Source organism: Musca vetustissima, unplaced genomic scaffold (assembly GCF_032173495.1).
Source record: "Musca vetustissima isolate MV318-11 ecotype Yass unplaced genomic scaffold, APGP_CSIRO_Mvet_v1 utg467524, whole genome shotgun sequence".
Classification (NCBI taxonomy): domain Eukaryota; kingdom Metazoa; phylum Arthropoda; class Insecta; order Diptera; family Muscidae; genus Musca; species Musca vetustissima.
In genome coordinates this window covers 1-16,511 of record NW_026875975.1, presented here as the reverse complement: position 1 = coordinate 16,511, position 16,511 = coordinate 1, and the positions used below count along the sequence as shown (strand labels likewise).

The 16,511-nt window shown below is 36.4% G+C and overlaps 1 protein-coding gene across 1 annotated transcript; it reads left to right on the top strand.

The window, feature by feature from the left end:
- The first annotated feature begins 1,418 nt into the window (after positions 1–1,418).
- Positions 1,419–6,619, top strand: LOC133338520 (uncharacterized). The gene is made up of 3 exons (XM_061546688.1): positions 1,419–1,617; positions 5,509–5,999; positions 6,059–6,619. Exons 1-3 carry the CDS (start codon positions 1,419–1,421, stop codon positions 6,617–6,619), a joined length of 1,251 nt encoding a protein of 416 aa, XP_061402672.1.
- Positions 6,620–16,511: the final 9,892 nt, after the last annotated feature.

Genomic DNA, 16,511 nt, shown 5'->3' with positions numbered 1-16,511 from the left:
CAAGAACTCTTGAAGATATTGCCGATTTATTGTGTTAGTATCAAGTAACGGATAAAGGGCTTCTAAAACTTTAAACGCGTTTTTCTCTTTTGCGAATGGCGAGCACGATAACTCAAAAACTAATAACCCAATCGATCCAAATTTTTACACGTTTCTCTGTGAGTGTATACCTATCGTATGAACTAGGAAAAAGCCAATCGGTGAAGATCTTCCTTATTTTTTAACTTGGTTTTTGGTCAAAAATCGACGATTTTCCAAATATATTTTTTCAAACGTCCGCCATTTTGTTAATTTTAGAGCGAAGTCAATATTCTAACACCGTTGGATTCCGATGTTCCAGTGAGGAGTTATCATGTCCGCCATCAAAAATAAGGACTTCTCTTTAATTACAAAAAACAACAACAACAATTTTTTGTAAATTATTTTTCTTTCTTTTTAAATCTTCAAATATATATGTGCAAAGTTACAAACCTTAACAAGCATTGGTATTCATTTACCAGCCCGTTGAAAATCTTGAAACATTAAAATCGAGAATAGGGGGGGTTCCCTTAAGTGACGAAAACCATTCCCAGGTCATGACATCAAAATTTCGTAGCAATCGCCAAACATTGAGACTTTGGTGAACTATTGTGATAACGGACTAAAATATATATATGGAAGCTATATCTAAGTTTGAGAGGATTTTCACAAATTTTAGATGATATAAACATTCATAAATCGACTACAGAAGTAATTTCAAAGTGGTCAGTAACATAGTGAAACGATTCAATTGCTTTCAAATTACATGTAGAACAGGTGGTATAGAACCCCCTAGACACTTAATTGGTTGGTCCCAAAACAAAAGATACCAGTTACCAGGTCCCAAACAAGTCCGATATGTTATCTGGTGTCATATACAAACGAACCCATTGAGAACTAATAAAAAACTTATGTCAACGCCCCCGAAAATATCAACTAATATTGATAAAGCACCTTTGGGTAGTGGTGCTATCGGTTGGTTGTCATGAAATTGAGGTTTCTAAATTGTGGTCGGACTCTACCTGTATAGCAAGACACTATATAGCTATCATAAAATGATATTTGATTATTCAGAATGTCTTGCTAATATTATCGGTAATAAACAACAATTGGCCGAACACACGTCGTCTAGTCGGACAATATAATCGATAAATATACTCGTACTAGGAATATTTGGTGCTAACTATATTATCCACATTCGCTTATCAAGTCCACACTTTGAGCTTACGTATGTTGTGATTTTGGGAAATGAATTCCGTTTTATTATCTGAAGTTTGTATTGATAGCAAACCCATAGTGTTTTTATTTCACAATTTTTAGTTAATTTTCAAACATAATAGTAATAATCAATAGTCAGTATTTAGATAATTAGCATAGAACACGGTCGAAGTTTTAAGAAAATGACGGAACAAGAAAAAGTAAAACAACCAGCAAATCCAATACCCGATTGGGTTGAGGAATCTCTATTTGAAAATCTGCTCAAGGATAATATTCCAAATTTCCAATGTATTAAAAAATTCGAAGTTAATCCCGGCGCAGCTGCGGGTGAAAATTATGCCACCGTTATTTTGAGAATAAATGTTGATGTTGAATTACAAGGTAAACAAATCAAATGTTGTGGTTGAAATAAATATGTAATAAGGAAATGTGCTATATGATGACCAATGTCTCAAAACAATTCAGTGAACTTTCGATAATGTAAACACTCAAACAGGCATTAAAGTATTGAAAAAAATTAGGGAATAAGCGAATCCCCGAAATACCCAAAAATTAATTAGTTCACATTAGCGAGAGTTCACTGTATAACAAGTAAAAATTAATTATTTATACCTTCCACCACGATGTGGACATTCAAAAGAACTAAAATCAATCGGGACTTCCATATGGGTGTTATGACATAAATCTCAGACACTGAGATTGGAAGACCTAAGACCTTGAACATACCGAAAATTATGTGTGACCTTTCTCTTGGGATTATGTAAAAAACATACTAATATTGAAAATGTTCTGTGAAGAAGTTGTTTACCCTAAAATTATTGGTAGGAAGATTTTTTCATTAAAACAGATTTGAGGCGTCGGGTTAGTTGCTCGGAATACCCCTTCTACTATGAAAAGGCAACGAAAAAGAAAACCAACCCCCCTCCCTAATGTTGACGACCCCCGCACACTTATAAAGGACGATGTACTCAAGAAGTACAAAGCCGATATTATTGTCATACAGGAAATGCGATGGAAAGGGACTGACGTAAGTCAATCAGATGATTACGCCCTGTATTATAGCTGCCATGAAACGAGACGTGAATTTGGCTGCGCATTTATGGTTAATAGGAGAATAAAAGACCTTCATGAAGAAACATCAGACAACGGCATGAGGTTAATTGACTTCGCGGCAGCAAAAACCATGGTAGCAGCACCAGATTCAAGAATCTCGATATACACAAGGCCACCTGGATTTCTTGACGAAAACACTCCTTGTCCCGATGATAATATAGAAGCACAATGGCAAAGAATTGCCCGCTCCCTACAAACTGCAGCAAAACGCACCATCAAGAAACCCGTGGTACGATCAGGAGTGTCGGAATGCTACTGAGGCGAAAAACGCATTGTATAGGGCAACACTGCAGACAGTAGCAACACGTAATGCGATGGAAAATGATTGGAAGAAAAGGAGAGAAGAGAAACGTCTTTTTAGAAAAAAGAAGAAAAAACAAGAAAAACGTGAGCGAGAGCAAATCGAGATGTACAGGAGTAAGAATGAAGTCCGGAAATTTTTACAACGAGTAAAACACTAAACCGAAAGCTTTGGCGCAGGCAAATTCTCCTGTAGACGTGAAGATGGAAACCTGGTGAAATATACAGACAGCGTGTTGAGCATCTGGAAGGAGCAATTTGAAAAGGTTCTAGTATCAAATAGTGGCGATGAAGAAGATACCCCAGAACCAATAAGAAATGACGGTATAGAGTGTATACCACCTAGACATGTCAGAGTAGCAATTAGTCGGCTGAACAACAATAAAGCAGCAGGTGTCGATGGATTACCAGCCGAACTATTCAAGACCTGTGGTCAGATGCTGGTCAGGAGCATGCACCAACTCATTTGTACAATTTGAATAGAAGAATGCATGCCCAATGATTGGAACCTCAGTGGTTGGAACCTCAGCATCCAGTGTCCCGTGCACAAAAAAGGAGACAAGACGATATGTGCCAACTATAGAGGAATAAGTTTCCTTCCCATCCAGCGTGATGTGTGAACGACTTAAGCCATTGGTCAATGACATTTTTGGACCATACCAATGCGGCTTCAGGTCTGTCAAATCCACCATTAAACAGATTTTCACTCTGGAAAAAAACACGAAAAACACATAGACACATTCCACCTATTCGTCGACTATAAAACCGCATTCGACAGCCCTATCCTTTTAGAGGTGTTTAAAGCCATGTCTGCGTTTGGCATTCCTGCAAAATACCGAATGAGGATTCATGTGACCTGTTCAACATCCTGCTGGAAAAGGTAATTCGAGATGCAAATGTGAACGGAAATGGCACTCTGTACAACGACGACATCGACATAATGGATCGAACATTACGAGCGGTAACAGCCACCTTTGAACGAATTGAGAAGGAGTCTGCCAAAGTGGGACTGGCAGTAAATGGCTAAAAGAGACTCGGACCAACTGTGGAACTTAAAAACTATAGCTTCGAGATAGTGAAAGATTTCATATACCTCGGTACCGCCATAAACAAAACTAATAACATCAGCTTTGAAATCCGGAGGAGAATAGTGTTGGCCACCATATGCTACTATGCAGCATGTAATATTTATCAATATGCGAACCGACTAACATCAATCCGTACTATGCCATTCATTTCAATCAGACACCCGTTCGAAATATATATGGAAGCTATGTTTGCATATGCAATCATCATCTAAACAATCATAAAATACGCGATGTTCTGCATATAATAATGGCCTCTAGAGCGACTAGGAAATCTGGTAAAAATATCATATCAACATCACCGAAAATTATAGGTATCGTCCTTGACGACTCCCTTGGATATACTATCAACTTCTCGGGTCTATGTCCTTCAGAAGTAAATATATTCGCCATTAAAAACAAATTCGTAATTTTTTCACACAAAAGTATGGGTCCATTTGACCCGCGAAATATTGACAGATCTTCATCAAAAGAGTAATGTTTACTCTTTGGCCAGACTCCCTTCCTGGTGCAAAATTTCGTATTGCCCGGATCGTAATTGTGGCCTCAAAAGCGACCAGAAAAACGCAAAAAAGAAAGTTTTTGGAACATTTCATCCCCTAAATATTAACGGATCATTACACAAAAATAATAGCGGTCTTCTTTGGACAGAACCCATCCTACTTGCAAAATTTCGTAACGATTGGTCCATAACTGTGGCCTGTATCGTGTTTACAAATTATAATGGTCAGACGGACGGACGAACACACATGTCTAAATAGACTCAGCTAATCGATATATGACGCGAAATATTGGTCCTACACCCACTTTTAAGTATACCGATACTTAAAGGTAGGTCTGGACCAATATTTCGCGACGTTACAAACTGTTGCGGCTGCGCAAAGCTATGATAACCTGACAACATAGTTGTGTAGGGTATAATAATGGCCTCCTGCGTAAGTCCCTGGTTCAAAACATACTTTGTCGATGCAAAAAGTGGACCATGTCTCACCTACAATCGATACCTGCGGAGAAATGCCGTTGCCCTAGGGTTGACAGAATTCACAACTACGAACGAATCTGTTGACAGACAAGGTCTTCATTGTATTAATTACCAGCGCATAATCTGACTGTGCATCGGCTAAGCAGTCCTGTTGCGAAATAATTATTCTCCGCTCCATGGAGCAACCTACTAGCATATGTTATTATCCTTTCAGTATCTTCCAGGACTCAACTGTGTTCAACAAGTATGTGAGAACGTACTCTAATATTGTGAGCTGTAGCATAAATAGGTGATAACCATAAACTATTCCAAAAAAATAATTGGTGGGCTTTCAAGCTTTAGGATTTCATGGGCGCTAACAAGATAACCGAAATATTCTGTATCATTTTTGAAAAACAAAATCACACTTCTTAGGATTTATCTTCACACTGCGCAGCCATCGGAATATTGCAAATATTCTTACAATGTTTAACAAATGACAATCATGTCATCCAAATATGTGAATATATACTGTCCCATACTGCTAATGTGACGAACGTTATACACACCCTCCAGTTACCGTTCGAGGTAAATGGACTCTGTGAGGATTCGATACATGTCTTACTCACTTCACTTTCATGAACAATAGCCAATATTCTGAGTTCCTAGCAGCGTTCCGTAGTTTAGTTTCTATATAACAATACTGACGGAAGCAATCCGCCTCTAAATCAGAAATATAACAATTTAAATATTTGCATCAATAAAAAGTGCAGCGAAGTAAGTTCGAAAATTAATAAAATTAAATTCTTCCAGATGGTTCCAGCAAATCCCTATCATATATGCTGAAAACTGGTCACGAACAGGATATGCTTAAAGATATGATGGGTTCACATGATGTGTTTGCTGTGGAAAAGGGCATGTACGATGACATTGTGCCTGCCTTTGAAAAGCTTTACGCTGATGTTGGTGTAGCAGTGAAATTTGGACCCAACAGTTTTGTGCTGCCAACCGATCAACCTTATATACTACTGGAAAATCTAACTCCTCGTGGTTTTAAAAATGTCAATCGTCTGGAGGGTATGGATCAAATACATGTCGAATGTGTACTAAAGAAATTGGCTCAGTGGCATGCAGCCTCTGCAGTGTATCATGAAATAAATGGTCCCTTCGAGGAGAAATACTGCCATGCATACTACAGGGAAGAATGCAAGCCAATGATGAAAATAATGAGTGAACAAATAACGAAAATCTTTACCGAATGTGCAAAAACCTATAAGCACTATGAAGAATATGGTGAACATTTGGTAAGTCCACAAAACAAGGGGTTAGACAATATTTATTATATTCTTTTTTCTATTTGTAGGTTCCCCCAGAAGATCCCATAGAATTAGTCTTTCGCATGGTCAAAGTGAATCCCAACGAATTTAATGTTCTGAATCACGGTGACTGTTGGAGCAACAATTTCATGTTCCAGTATGATGCCTTTGGTGCCATCAAAGAGACCTACGTGATTGATTATCAAATACCCAGATATGGTACACCTGCCCAGGACCTTTACTACTTTCTGGTATCATCAACTAATTATGAAGTGAAATTGAAGAAATTCGATTATTTCATTAAATTCTATCACGATAATTTGAGTGAAAACTTGAGATTGCTGAAGTACACAAAACCCATTCCAAAATTGCGTGACATTCACATAATGTTATATAAATACGGGATGTTTGGAGTCCAGACAGCTATCGGTGTAATGGGTGTAGTTTTGCTGGATCCAACGGAGAAGGCAAACTTAGCCAACTTTATGGGTGAAGATGGTGATGCTGATGATTTTAAAAAACTGATGTTTACCAATGATCGCTATAGGAAACACATTGAGGTTCTATTACCCTGGTTCTATAATCGTGGAGCCTTACATTTTAGTTAAAGAATTTCATATTTACAGTTAGCGTATTTTTTAATAAAAGAATAATGTTTGGAATTTATTTTTATTTAAAGAAAATTTGTAAAAACATGGATGTATCTTGCATATATGTATCTATGTCAGTCTCCAAAAAACGCAATGCCAAATTACAGTTACTTTGATTAAAGCCTTTAAAAAATTGGGCGATACTTTTTTTGTGAACACTGCCAAAATGGGATTATAGGCGGTAGAAAAATGTAACAACCTGAAATATCAATTTATAGGCAATTCGGTTGAAACCCCGAAACAAAATACCGAATCAAAAATATCAAATTCGATTTAAAAACATTTTCAAATTCCTCAAAACATCGAAATTTAGAAGGTAATATGACTAAACCAATATTGACATTTTTATACCCTTCACCACACTGTGGTACAGGGTATTATGTCTTTGTGCATATGTTTGTAACAGGCAGAAGGAAACGAGATAGACACATGGTTCCTTTTGAGAATATGAATAGAATAACTTTTTAAGTCGATTTATGCATGTCCGTCCGTCTGTCTGTCTGTCCATGTTAAATTGTAAACAAAGTACAAGTCGCATTTATGATCCGAATTGGATGAAATTTGGCATAGGTCACTTATTCGGCCCAAGGACAAACCCTATTGAAATTGGGAAAAATCGGTTCAGATTTAGATATAGCTCCCATATATATATTTAACCGATTTAATGTAAACGGTCCCTATATATCTTTCGATTTGTACGAAATTTGGTACAGCCTAAGCATTTAGGTCTAGAATGATGTCTGCCAAGTTTCAAGAAAATCGGTCCAGATTTAGATATAGCTCCCATATATAGTTTCGTCCGATTTCATTTAAATGGTGCCCCAAAAACCCTATATATCTTTCGATTTACACGAAATTGGGATAACGTACTGAATTGAGCCTAGAATGATGACTGCTAAGTTTCGTGAAAATCGGTCCAGATACAGATATAGCTCCCATATATAGTTTCGTCCGATTTCATGTAAATGGTGCACCAAAGTCCCTATATATCTTTCGATTTGCAGGAAATTTGGCATTACGTACTGAATTAAGCCTAGAGTGATGTCTGCCAAGTTTGAAGAAAATCGGTCCAGCTTTAGATATAGCTCCCATATATAGTTTCGTCCGATTTCATGTAAATGGTGCCCCCAATGTCCCTATATATCCTTCGATTTGCAGGAAATTTGGCATAACGTACTGAATTGAGCCTAGAGTGATGTTTGCCTTGTTTCGTGAAATCGGTCCAGATTTAGATATAGCTCCCTTTTATTATAGATTGATTTTAAGTAATTGACGCACCAAGGAACCAATAGGAACAAAGCGTTCTGAAATTAGTATAACCTAACCTGTGACAAGTTTGTTTGAAATCGCTTAATATTTGGATATAGCTTCTATATATATTTTCGCCCGATTTCAAGTAAATTGGGCATCAAACTCCTCATGTTAATCAGATTGACATCAAATTTTGCACAACGTACAAAATAGAGCACCGATTTCGGTGTGCACCCTAAAAAAATGCATTGATCTATATATGTTTCAATGCGGTCCATTAAGATGACCCAACCCACTCTATTTTTGAGATAAATTGGGTACATCTCTTTAAATTTAATTTTGAACAGTGCGACATATCGAATAGCTTGTAAATCTGCCCGAATGAACTGAAATTTCGCATAAAGCGCAGAAAAGCATTCGTATGGATTGATGTTAGTCGTTTACTTATAGATAAAGATCACATATATATTCCCTCAAAGGAACATTGACATGAAGTTATTAGAATACATATGTAGAATATAGCCCAAGTGGTTAATTTAGTTGTTGTAAGATCGCAGGATGAATTCAATTTTGCACATAATGACTTGGTTCAGTAAAACAGTAATAAAATATTTAAATCGAACTTTAAACATGTCATATGTATATTCAGTGTAAAGGTTACATGGGTACCTATCAGTTCAATTTTATAAAAATCCAAAAATTATAAACTAACAAGTGAAAAAGCGGTAAGTTCGGCCGGGCCGAACTTTGGATACCCTCCACCATAGATATATTGACAGGTACTAGAAATGAAAATATAGGGAACATACCAAAAAGTGGACCTATACCGACATTTCTAAAAACGGATTATGTAAACCATAATTAAAAATTTTAGAAAATTTTAAAGGATAATTATACTCTCAGCCTTATGGCTAATGAGGGTGTATAGACTTTAACACGGTGAAAATGTGCCTCATCGAAATATTGGTTCTAGACCCCATGTTTCTTTGGACCAAATCCGTTTCAGAAAATTTAGATTTCATCCAAACTTTGCCCATCTTATTATTTCTTCCAAGCTTAGTTCAAATTCTCGAACTTCCAATCAGGGGCTAGGTCTAAATGCGGCTATAGTTAATTATCGAACCTTACGTTCTAATTGTTTATCTCTCTATCCTCCGCAGGTGAAATGATTACAAAAGAGACTTAGAACCAAACTCAAAACGCGGAACAAATCAGATAACTATTTTAATATAAAAAAAGGGGGTTATATGGGGACTACCCCAAAAAGGGGGTGAATATTAAAAATTTTTGGTAGAGAGATTTGTTACCATATACGACTACAAATTACCAAATTGCAGCAAATTCGGTTGAAAAATGCGCTCAAGAACCCCCAAATACCGAAAATTGGGGGTACCCTTATATGGGGGCTATCCGAAAAAATGGACCAATATTCATAATTTTTGGTGGAGAGATTTGGAACCTATTAGGAACCCAATGTACCAAATTTCAGCGTATTCGGTTGAAAAACGCGCTCAAGAACCCCAAAATTCCGAAAATTGGGGGGTACCCTTATATGGGGGATATCCGAAAAAATTCACATATGTTTATAATTTTTTGTGGAGAGATTTGGTACATATTAAGAACTCGAAATACTAAATTATAGCCAATTCGGTGGAAAAATACAATCAAAACCCCCAAAATACTGAAAATTAGGAGGTACCGTTATATGGGGATTGCCAGAAAAAGTGGACCTATATTTATAATTTTTTTTGGAGACATTAAGTACCCAATAAGAACCCAATGTACCAAATTTCAGCGTATTCGGTTGAAAAACGCGCCCAAGAACCTCAAAATACCGAAAATTGGGGGGTACTGTTATATGGGAGCTATGTCTAAACGTGGACCGATATATCCTATCTTCGAACTTGACCTGCCTGCAGACAAAAGACAACCCTATGCAAAATTTCAGCATCCTATCTCAATTCCTTCAGAAGATAGCGTGATTACAACAGACGGACGGACGGACGGACAGACGGACGGACATGGCTAGATCGTCTTAGAATTTTACCCTGATCAAGAATATATATACTTTATAGGGTCGGAAATGAATATTTCGATGAGTTACAAACGGAATGACAAAATTAATATACCCTCCATACTATGGTGGAGGGTATAAAAAGGGGGTTATATGGGGACTACCCCAAAAAGGGGGTGAATATTAAAAATTTTTGGTAGAGAGATTTGTTACCATATACGACTACAAATTACCAAATTGCAGCAAATTCGGTTGAAAAATGCGATCAAGAACCCCCAAATACCGAAAATTGGGGGTACCCTTATATGGGGGCTATCCGAAAAAATGGACCAATATTCATAATTTTTGGTGGAGAGATTTGGAACCTATTAGGAACCCAATGTACCAAATTTCAGCGTATTCGGTTGAAAAACGCGCTCAAGAACCCCAAAATTCCGAAAATTGGGGGGTACCCTTATATGGGGGATATCCGAAAAAATTCACATATGTTTATAATTTTTTGTGGAGAGATTTGGTACATATTAAGAACTCGAAATACTAAATTATAGCCAATTCGGTGGAAAAATACAATCAAAACCCCCAAAATACTGAAAATTAGGAGGTACCGTTATATGGGGGCTACCAGAAAAAGTGGACCTATATTTATAATTTTTTGTGGGGACATTAAGTACCCAATAAGAACCCAATGTACCAAATTTCAGCGTATTCGGTTGAAAAACGCGCCCAAGAACCTCAAAATACCGAAAATTGGGGGGTACTGTTATATGGGAGCTATGTCTAAACGTGGACCGATATATCCTATCTTCGAACTTGACCTGCCTGCAGACAAAAGACAACCCTATGCAAAATTTCAGCATCCTATCTCAATTCCTTCAGAAGATAGCGTGATTACAACAGACGGACGGACGGACAGACGGGCGGACATGGTCTTAGAATTTTACCCTGATCAAGAATATATATACTTTATAGGGTCGGAAATGAATATTTCGATGAGTTACAAACGGAATGACAAAATTAATATACCCTCCATACTATGGTGGAGGGTATAAAAAGGGGGTTATATGGGGACTACCCCAAAAAGGGGGTGAATATTAAAAAATTTTGGTAGAGAGATTTGTTACCATATACGACTACAAATTACCAAATTGTAGCAAATTCGGTTGAAAAATGCGCTCAAGAACCCCCAAATACCGAAAATTGGGGGTACCCTTATATGGGGGCTATCCGAAAAAATGGACCAATATTCATAATTTTTGGTGGAGAGATTTGGAACCTATTAGGAACCCAATGTACCAAATTTCAGCGTATTCGGTTGAAAAACGCGCTCAAGAACCCCAAAATTCCGAAAATTGGGGGGTACCCTTATATGGGGGATATCCGAAAAAATTCACATATGTTTATAATTTTTTGTGGAGAGATTTGGTACATATTAAGAACTCGAAATACTAAATTATAGCCAATTCGGTGGAAAAATACAATCAAAACCCCCAAAATACTGAAAATTAGGAGGTACCGTTATATGGGGGCTACCAGAAAAAGTGGACCTATATTTATAATTTTTTGTGGGGACATTAAGTACCCAATAAGAACCCAATGTACCAAATTTCAGCGTATTCGGTTGAAAAACGCGCCCAAGAACCTCAAAATACCGAAAATTGGGGGGTACTGTTATATGGGAGCTATGTCTAAACGTGGACCGATATATCCTATCTTCGAACTTGACCTGCCTGCAGACAAAAGACAACCCTATGCAAAATTTCAGCATCCTATCTCAATTCCTTCAGAAGATAGCGTGATTACAACAGACGGACGGACGGACAGACGGACGGACGGACATGGCTAGATCGTCTTAGAATTTTACCCTGATCAAGAATATATATACTTTATAGGGTCGGAAATGAATATTTCGATGAGTTACAAACGGAATGACAAAATTAATATACCCTCCATACTATGGTGGAGGGTATAAAAAAAAATATGAGGAATGAAAGCAAAAAGTGTTCAAAGGTGCCCCCTCACCCCTATATATTGGAGCTATATATATGTATATATATATATATATATATGATGCCATTTCAATAAAACTTAACACACGTTATTCTAAACTCAATCCAATATATTATCCAAAATTTCTTCTCAATCGGACATACGTAGGGTGTTAGAATCTGACGAAAATATATATGGGAGTTGTATCTAAATCTGAATAAATGTTTAGCAATTTAAATAGGGTTCGTCCTCGTCCAAATACGTAACCAATACAAAAGTTCATCTAATTTGGATCATAAATAAGACATTTTCAAACCTACCCTAAATACTGAAATCTTGGGGGTATTTTTATATGGGGCCTATCCGTAAAAGTGGACAGATAATGAAAATTATTTGTGTGGAGATTTGGTACCCCGTAAGAACACAATGTGCCAAATATCAACAATTTCGATCATAAAATGTGTTCAAAACCCTCAAAAATAATTTTCTGAGAATCCTCAAATAATTGAAGAATGGTCATTACATATATAAAATCACTGATTGACGCGCTCTATGGTCTAAAGGTGTGATTGGACCTTACACCTTCGAAAACGACAATGGAATGAATGTCATCGTCATTTGATAACCGACTTTTTTGCCTGCTATTAAAGATTACGACTTGGAGAAGACAAGACGGTGACACATACCACACAAATGGAGCGAATATTGCATTATTGCAAGAGACATTTCCTGGCCCCCTAATTTCTCGTCGTGGCTATATCAAATGGCCAGCAAGTCATGCGATTTGACACCATTAGACTTTTTATGGAGCTACGCCAAAGACCCTGTTTATATAGATAAACTTTCAACTCTTGAGCACTAAGAAACCAAATTTCGTCCAATTATGCCTGAGATACCGCTTAATATGTTCAAAAATTATCTCAAAAGAATGAATGCTTGCAACAATTCGCGTGGAGGTCATTTAAATGATATAGTGTTTCACACATAATATCGAACCTTATTTAATGCGTTGCATACTAATAAGATTTGTTGTGCGTCCGTATTTCCCAAATACGCAGGGAGCTTATCTAATATAATAAATAAAACCAGTGAGCGGAGCAGTATAGTCAGACGGGCCGACCATATAATACCCTACACAACTACCACGAAAAGCAAACTTTCTGCGGTTCTATATTCTGAGCCTGGGCAATATTTCGTGATACTTGCACCCTTTTTACCGATTATAGATCAACAACTGCACTTTTATTTTCCAATTTTTTTTCCTGAAGTGAATTTTTACGCCACAAAATAAAAAATTGGTCACTTTAGGTTTTGATTGATTTGACCCTTAGGAATATTGACCGCTCATCATCTAAACAGCCACTCTAAGTATTTGGTCCGATGCACTTCACCTTGTAAAATATGTGATGTTCTGCATATAATAATTGCCTCTTGAGCAACTAGAAAATCTGACAAAATTAAAGTTTTCTGTTCATTGCACGCCCTGAATGAAATGTCGACTTCACAGAAAACTGTAGGCGTCGTTGACCATAATCGGAACTTCATGTACAATTTCAAAGCGATCAGCGCGTCCTCTAATGGAGTAATAGTAATACAATGCACATAGTCACCTTTACCAGCCATATAATTGGTAACATTGTGAAGGTCAATAACTCATCTTGGATTTACTATCAACTTCTCGGGTATATGTCCTTCAGGAGCAAGTATATATACCCGGAATAAAAAATTTGCAATTTCACACAAAAGTCAGGGACCATATTGACCGATCTTTATCAAAACAGGCATGCTTATTCTTTTGCCCGATCCCCTTCTCCATGTAAAATTTCACGGTGTTCGGACCAATACCTCGGGCCTCTGGAGCGACCAGAAAAACCGACAAAAATTATATATTTGGTCCATTTCATCCCCTAAATATTAACCGATCTTTATCAAAAACAATAGGGGTCTTCATTGGGCCGAACCCATCCTACATGCAAAATTTCGTGGAGATTGGCCCATAACTGTGGCCTGTATAGTGTTTACAAATTACAATGGACAGACGGACGGACACACATGTCTAGATCGACTCAGCTAGTCGAGATATGACGATCGGTATGTTTAAAGGTGGGTCTAGGACCAATATTTCGCGGCGTTACAAACTCTTGGGCCTGCACAAAATTATAATACCCTGACAACATAGTTGTGTAGGGTATAAAAATTAATTTATCGGATTTTTTTCACATTTATAGACACACAGATTTGTCAGTGAATGGAATACTTTAAAAAACAAAAAAATTCAAAATATGGCCTGCAATGTTAAAACGTTTCATTGATATACGTGTATTTGAAATGAACGCATAAGCATGAATAATGTAATAATATTTTAATCTTGTAATTTGAATTTAATATTTCAACCACTTCTATTTTTTATTAATTTTTAATAACAAAGATATTTTTGTTGCATTTAAAGTAACAACAACATATTATTGTTATCAAAAACTGTGTACAAAATTGATTACTCGAATAAAAATTGCTGAAATCACATGTTTACCTACCACAAATATATCCATAATTGAATAATCGATATTTCTGATAAAAAGAAGAAAAGTGTCTGCAATATTTCATAATATGTAGTTAATGGAAGAGTTCTGGAAATATTTCAGCTATTTTGAATTCTTAAAATAAAATCAAAATCGATATGAAGGGTATCCAGACAAAAGGAATAGAGTTCAGAAAAAATATTCCATCTTTTTATACCCTTCACCACACTGTGGTACAGGGTATTATGTCTTTAGGCATATGTTTGTAACAGGCAAAAATAATCGAGATAGACCCATGGTTTCTTTTGAGAATATGCATATAATCACTTTCTGAGTCGATTTATGCGTGTCCGTCCGTCTGTCTGTCCGTCCATGTATTTTCGTGAACAAAGTACAGGTCGCATTTATGATCCGATTTGGATGAAATTTGTCACATGTAACTTATTTGGCCCAAGGACGAACCCTATTGAAATTGGAGAAAATCGGTTCAAATTTAGATATAGCTCCCATATATAGTTTCGTCCCATTTAATGTAAATGGGGTATATATCTTTCGATATGCACGAAATTTGGTATAACCTACTGAATTAGGTCTGGAATGATGTGTGCTAAGTTTCGTGAAAATCGGTTCAGATTTATATATCTCCCATATATAGTTTCGCTAGATTTTAGGTAAATGGTGCATCAAAGTCCCAGAAAGTCATTTGATTTGCACGAAATTTGGCATAGCGTATTGAATTAAGTCTGGAATGACGTGTGATAAGTTTTGTGAAAATCGGTTCAGATTACCATATAGCTCCCATATATAGTTTCGCCCGATTTAAGGTAAATGGTGTACCAAAGTCCCTTCTTGAAATCGGTTCAGATTTAGATATAGCTCCCATATATAGTTTCGTCCGATTTAATGGAAATGGAGTACCATAGGCCCTATATATCTTTCGATTTGCCCGAAATTTGGTATAGCCTACTGAATTAGGTCTAGAATGATGTGTGCTAATTTTCGTGAAAATCGGTTCAAATTTAGATATAGCCCTCATATATAGATTCGCCCAATTTTAGGTAAATGGTGCACCAAAGCCCCTGAAAATCATTTGATTTGCACGAATTGTGGCATAGCGTATTGAATTAAGTCTAGAATGATGTGTACACCTCCTATATATATTTTCGTCCGATTTTAAGTAAATTGTGCTGTGAAGATCCACAGCTAGGCCGATTGACAAAAGGTGCTGAAATTAATATAGATTAATCTCTGGCAAGTTTACTTCCAATCGGTTCAGATATAGATATATCGTAGCTTCCATATATAATTTCGACTTATTTACGTTAATTGTACACCAAATAATCAATAGGTGTCTGATTGAGATTAAATTTTAAACAGTGCTGCTACCGAATAGCGTGTGTCAAGTTTGCTTTAAATCGATTTACACAAATCTGTCCCACAGTGGGCAAACGACTCTAAACTTGCCCAAATGAAATTAAATTTAGCATAGGTTCCAGAAATACATAAAAATCATATATTTAAGCTCGATCAATTTCATGTTAAAATTCCTTCAAAAAGGCGACGTCTTTTCGGATACATATGTAGAATATACCCAAAGTGGAGAAGGGAATCATATAGTCGGCCCAGTCCGACTTTACTACTTTCCGTACTGGTATGAATTCATTTAATTTGTTTGTCAAAAATGAAAAAAAAACGCACAACATGACGATTGAATATACAAACAAATTAAAAATCTATAACAGATTTTATATATTTTCAAAGTTCCCGACACTTTTATTATATGTCTTATAATAAACTGCAATTTAATTATACTTCGCCTTGGCATAGTATAGAGGATACTGAACAAAGTGTCCTACTCATATTTATTATAAATGCAAATATTGTCTTCAGAATTGGTGTGAGTGATAAGAAAATGCTATTTACGACTAAAATAATTTTATATCATTTATTCGTGTAATTAAAAAATTCCCCTTTTCATAAATGACTCACGAATGCACAGTGTTTACCGAAATAGGAAAGGAAAATCAAAACAAAAGCCTAATATGTTTGTCAAATAACGAGTAAGAAATCGTTAAGCATT

What these genes read in the sequence shown, in the direction of transcription:
- LOC133338520 (XM_061546688.1), top strand. Translation starts at nt 1,419, where the DNA reads ATGACGGAACAAGAAAAAGTAAAACAACCAGCAAATCCAATACCCGAT. An exon ending in TGTTGATGTTGAATTACAAG is followed by an intron (nt 1,618 to 5,508) that starts GTAAACAAATCA and finishes AAATTCTTCCAG; the next exon opens with ATGGTTCCAGCAAATCCCTA. An exon ending in AAGAATATGGTGAACATTTG is followed by an intron (nt 6,000 to 6,058) that starts GTAAGTCCACAA and finishes TTCTATTTGTAG; the next exon opens with GTTCCCCCAGAAGATCCCAT.